The 5,687-nt window shown below is 42.7% G+C and overlaps 1 protein-coding gene across 1 annotated transcript; it reads right to left on the bottom strand.

Moving 5' to 3' along the window:
• Positions 1-810: 810 nt before the first annotated feature.
• On the bottom strand, positions 811-5,113 carry LOC123444185 (phosphoethanolamine N-methyltransferase 1-like). The gene is made up of 12 exons (XM_045120822.1): positions 4,798-5,113; positions 4,503-4,636; positions 3,667-3,804; positions 3,399-3,536; positions 3,035-3,178; positions 2,637-2,747; positions 2,408-2,549; positions 2,034-2,314; positions 1,589-1,750; positions 1,445-1,498; positions 1,257-1,331; positions 811-1,125 (listed from the first exon to the last, which is right to left on the bottom strand). The coding sequence occupies exons 1-12, from the start codon at positions 4,847-4,849 to the stop codon at positions 1,030-1,032; spliced, it is 1,527 nt and encodes a 508-aa protein (XP_044976757.1). The 5' UTR covers positions 4,850-5,113; the 3' UTR covers positions 811-1,029.
• Between the last annotated feature and the right edge of the window lie 574 nt (positions 5,114-5,687).

Raw genomic sequence — 5,687 nt, 5'->3', positions numbered from 1 at the left:
TTTCACTGAATACATTTGTTTTCAATTTTTCAATGAAGTGCAAGTAATGTGTATATTATGTGTGCTTCAATATTTTTGCATATATATATATACTAAAATTTTAATATAAAAGATAATTTATAAATTATTCGGTTAGTCGTGCGTTGCACGTACATGCTAACTAGTTAAAGAATAAAAAAGAAAAACTCTAATACACTTATATCTTTACTTTACACTTAGTTTTTTATATCGGATCAGATTTTTTCTCTTTAAGTATTCGCCTCCTGCAAAGGATCCTGCTTCCTCATCTAAATCTATTTTTTCTGACATTTGATCTTATATGACAATCCGCCTCCTGCAAAGGATCCTGCTTCCTCATCTAAATCTATTTTTTCTGACATTTGATTTTATATGACATACAAGGCATCATCGTGAGGCTATGCATTGACCATGCCCTCAGCGTTAGCTTCTGTTTTGCACGACAACAAAACTATCAAAAAAGAATACTGCCTACCAAACAATACATGGTCAGCAAATGTTACAGGTTGCATCTCATCTCTTGCTCTGATGCACCCGTTTGATAATATATATTTTTCTGTGCAAAACATTTCCCAATAGTACTGATTCCATATTTATCCTCCTTACACTTCCACATGCTTTCAAACAACACTGGCGCATATAATCTCCAGGGCTATTTTCTCAAACAAGATGCAGCAGGGATAACACCTCCTAGTGCCGAATTCAAATAAAACTGGCGCATATAATCTCCAGGGCTATTTTCTCAAGAATTCAGTAGAAGAAAACATCACACACAAAACACACGTCATAGTCTGGTACCAAAGCCACAAAGTGGTTTTTTATTTACTTCAAACATAGGCGGAATATATCAGTATCACGCATAATCGAATCAATACAGGACCGTGATAACCAGCTTTCCCGAATCACCGAGAAATAGGATAGGTAAATATCAATTGCAAAACCAAATTATGAGAAAGGCCACATGAAATGAAGCCACTTTATTTGCTTGCAGACACCCACAGATCTGGGCCATCACTTGGTCCCAATGAACAGCCCCCACCTCTGCTCACCAGCAGAGCTCCTCTGAAGTTTCGCGTTCCACCCAGTCACAATATCGTCATAGTCCTCCTGAAAATAAATCAGACTAAGAATTAGGTATGCTTGCAATTATTATTTTTTCAGAATATTAGATATCCTTGCTAGGGACATCTAAAGAATGGGGACTTCTAAACTGCCAGTTAATGTTGTCAAGGACTTACCTGACCAAAGTCGGCTAGAAAATCATCTTTGTTCTTTTCAACTTCGGCTAGCTCCCTCTGTAAAACTTTCAGGAACTGAAGTGGAGAAATAAGCATTGATTAGTATCCAAGAAGCTGCTCTTTACATGTTTGTGGAAGAAAACATAACCACTATTAGTTGCAAACCAATGAGCTGGTGAGGGAATAACCTGATCACTGCGGTCTTCGGCAATGACATCATGGAAACCAGCATTCTCTAGCATCTGAATAGTTTTGATGTATAGAAGTTAATGGAGATCAACATTTTTGTACACAAACAGTATTAACAGTACATCATCGCAATTAAGTGGCACCTGTCCATAAGTCTCTACATCATGAAGGTCGTAACCCCTCTGCTTAATGTATGACGCAAACTCTTCAGATGGTTTTCCTGGACTCCTACAGTAATCGCTGATTAGGACCTTACCACCAGGTTTTAGCCATTTGAAGAAACTTCTAAACAAAGCGGGTTTATCCTGCAAATACAAAAGTGTCACTAGTCATAAAAGTGTTATTCTGTCGCCAAATAAGGAATGACGCATAGAGTGGTGAAACCAATATTTTCATCTTAATAATTTGTAGGTTGAGATGTAAAAGCAAAACGATGGTTTGCCAAAAGAATCTGTTAACTACTATAGATGCAAACACATAAAAAAATGTAGACACAAAACTTAGAATGATTTCTTTACATTTAGACTGCAATTAATTCAGCTCAAGAAACTTCGTTATGGGCAGTCGATGATATGTATAAGAACATACTTGTATGTGAAGGATGGTGTCACGGCTGTAGATAACATCAAATGTATTGTCTGGGTATGTCTTCGTGGTGCAATCAGCAACTTCAAACTCGACTGCGCACTTGCGTCCAATAGCATGCTCGAGTGCAAATGAAACCATGTTTATGGAAAGATCAATGCCAACAACATGAACATCATAGTTTTCGGCCATAAAAAAATCACCACCCCCGATTCCACATCCAACATCAAGCACCTTCTGCCCAGGTTTAAGATCCAGCAAGTCCACAAATTCTTTTGTAGTCTCTGTGAATGACAATAAATAAGCAGTTGTAAGGGTAGATTACAAACTAGAATATCACACGTTTCTTAACGGCAGATGGTTATATATGCCCTCACCAATTCCACCAGTGCTCACAAAACCTTGCCCAAAAACACGCTCATAGCGTAATATTCCACTGGTTTTGTACTGCACATTATCCAAAAATCTTTGAAACCCCCGATCTTCTGTTGAGTTGACTTTTTGCCATAGCCAACATATCTAAAAAGCGTGGAGTCATATTCATCAATTTCACTAGCTCATGGAAAGTGCATGCATATCTAAAGTGTACAATGGACTGAGAAGTACCTGGTTTTGATTCTTCTTGTTCTTCACATAAGCTCCAACACACTTGCAAGTAAGCAGAGAAAGTTCAGAGGAGCTCCCACTCTGATCAATGGCATGGCCCTCTTTAAATACCTATTTGGAAATCAAATGTTAGCTATTTAAAAGAAAATGCTACCATATCAATTTGTTGGCAAAAGCTCAGGTAAGCAATGAAAGTGGTGGAGCATTCAATCCTACATAAAATTGTTGCGAAGTAGTGCAAGTGACACTAATTTGTACTGATGTATCCATTCTAGAGGCAATAGCTAATATGCAGTAAAGTAGGTAATGATTAATTTCGAATAGAACAGAAAACAGACTGAAAACTGAAACTGAAATGGGAGAAAGGCACTAGTGGTAGAAAAGTTAGCATTTTTTACCTTAGTGTAAAACCTTGGTTCACGATAATGTGTCGGATTCACTTTCCTTTTTGAGTCTCCAGATTGATGGAAGCATGATTCTCTAAAGAAGATATGGCCACCAACTTTGAGCCATTTAACCATTCTTTCTACAAGCTTCTCGACCTACAGCAAGGGATAAAGCTTAGAAACAGTCACAGGAAATCAAATAGAATACCAGTTAACACATGCCGACAAAAAATTAGCTTAGATGTTATCAGTTCAGGCTTTCCGGAACCAGGGTTAACTATTGATCTGGACAATAAAGGATTACTACAGGCCTGTAAAATGGCTATTAAATCAAGGATCGAGACAAACAACCAGGTTCATAAGTGCATTATCTTACCTCCTCGTCTGAAAGATACATCAGTAGCCAGTTTGAAAATATGAGATCAATCGAGTTGTCCTCAATCACCAGGTCTGGAGATGTAACATCAGCACACATGAAGGATGCATTTTCGTAATGGCCATTTATGCTTTCATTCTACAATGAAAATATATTGAAAAGAGCTCAGTGAACCAGGCATTTCATGCATGTGGCGATTAAAAGAATGCCATCGCAATTCAGGCACCCAATATGTTTTCTTAAATCAGGAGTAGTTAAATGCTGATACCTTTTTAATCACACTTTCAATGAAATCCATTGCAAGAACATGCCCAGCTGTCTTAGCCAGTTCTCCAGTAAAGCGACCTATTCCCGCGCCAAGCTCCAGCACTGATTTTCCTTCATATGAAGGAAGTAAAGACAGTATCTGAAAAGTAAGAGTGGAATTATATGAGAATCTTGAATACAAGTCCAGGTAAACATGTTCTGAAGTCCTAATTTGCAAGAAATCATGTCTATTTCATGGGAACTACACCTTAATTATTCTAGTACTCTGCATATAGCATGGTAAGTCTTCTTATATGATACCTGATGTAATATGCCATATTGATGTTGAATGTAAAATACAAGAAGATGGATTATTATATTATTACTAAGGAAAATATGAATGGCAAACTTCTATAAAACCAAAAAGCAAGTACAAACTTCATATTGAAGTTGAGGTTTTTGGCATCATCTCAAGTAGACGCGATATTTTTCTTTAACCAAACTAGGATCCAGGGAACACTAAAAATTACGTGTCAGCATCATCAATGAGCACAGCACAGTTGCGTTGAACACCACACAATACGGATCAGTTTGCTCCCCAAATAACGCAGCACCTCCAAAAGCATCAACGATTACAACATGCATTTCTTCTAGGTAGCGCCAATATTATGATTGGTAATACTTGGAGCCGCCGAGCCGGGTGGGGGCAAAAGCAGTAAATCAACACACATGCTCCCCAGATCAGGCAGGTGGACAGTTGAAGAAACGAAAATATCATGTATCCGCAGATATACTGGCACTTAACCATTTACCACTAATCAACGGAACGGAAACGAGGCGATGGAATGGCGTTATCACCTCGGGGCGCTCCTCCTTGTCCAGATCGGCGGCACGGGAGTCGAGCATCATGGCCTCAACAGTGAGGTCCCTGGAGTGCTCCTCCCAGTACCTCTTCTGCGCCTCCCTCTCCTCCTCCAGCTTCGCCAGCACCCCTGCAACACACGCCACGCGTCAGTGACCCCACTCCAGCAAACAGGGAAGACACGCACGCCATGTGCTCGACCGTTCCCCCCAACCAACAACCAAGCGAGAGCAGAGATCCGGTCCGATCCGGCCGACACGGAACGGTGTTTGGTGAGCCCCTCCTGCTTACCGTTGGCAACGACTGCGTCGGCGGCAGCGGCGGCGGCGGCGGCGGCGTCCATCTTAGTTCCCGTGGCTGTTAACGGCGGGCTGTTCCGCGTGAATTTATCAGATGGGATGGTTGTTCGTTACGGGAGGCGGGCGAGATTAGGATCCCTCGACGGCGAGGCGGGCGCGGGAGAAGCTGCGGGAGCGGCGGTTGAACGACCTCCCACGCGGCTGCATCCACGACGGGATCACGTCGGGGCTGCGGGGAGGGGGAGGAGCGCGGACGAGTGGAGCGGGTGTGAACGAGCAGTGGCGGATGCGGTAGTAGGTGGGGGGAGAAGGCGAGGTTGGAAAGGGTTTTATAGCCGGGCGGAAGGGAGGGAGGGCGATCGAAGTCGAGCGATCCACCGTGAGATCTGCGCCACACGGCGGGCGCGGATCTTGGATCGGGGTTTTGATTATTTTGTTGATTTCGCTTTTTGTCGCCTTGGCTGAGCTGATCTGTAGCCTGATTGGACGGCGCGCGCCGCGTGTCTGGCTGCCTGGGCTCGGTTACGGGGTTGGGATCTGATGAACGGTAGCCAGTTGCTTTTCCTGGAGATGCTACTTTCACCATTGTGTCAAGGAAACTACTACTAGTACTCCTACCGTATGAAACGTGACGAATGAATCGGGAGGACGTGGTGGTCCGTGCTGGGCTGTCGAATTTCCTTCTCGATTCCTCGCCACACCAGTCACCACCAGGCGAGACCCAGCTAGCCAAGTTGATATTCGCATCCTCTCCATTCATCCCGTCGTGGCACTAACAGCGATGACATTTGGGACTCGTTGTTTGGACTTCACCTTCCACGGAAACAGTAGTGGATGTGCACTGAAGCATACTCCCTCCGTTTCTAGACGTGCTTCATCAGT

Source organism: Hordeum vulgare, chromosome 3H, assembly GCF_904849725.1.
Source record: "Hordeum vulgare subsp. vulgare chromosome 3H, MorexV3_pseudomolecules_assembly, whole genome shotgun sequence".
NCBI lineage: Eukaryota > Viridiplantae > Streptophyta > Magnoliopsida > Poales > Poaceae > Hordeum > Hordeum vulgare.
The sequence above is the reverse complement of the archived record's forward strand: the minus strand, read 5'-3'. Positions and strand labels throughout refer to the sequence as shown.

Coding starts and splice junctions, on each gene's coding strand:
- LOC123444185 (XM_045120822.1), bottom strand. CDS start 4,849: ATGGACGCCGCCGCCGCCGCCGCCGCTGCCGCCGACGCAGTCGTTGCC. Junction 2,550..2,636: donor ACAAGAAGAATCAAAACCAG/GTACTTCTCAGT, acceptor CACGCTTTTTAG/ATATGTTGGCTATGGCAAAA. Junction 1,751..2,033: donor ACACCATCCTTCACATACAA/GTATGTTCTTAT, acceptor TTGTATTTGCAG/GATAAACCCGCTTTGTTTAG.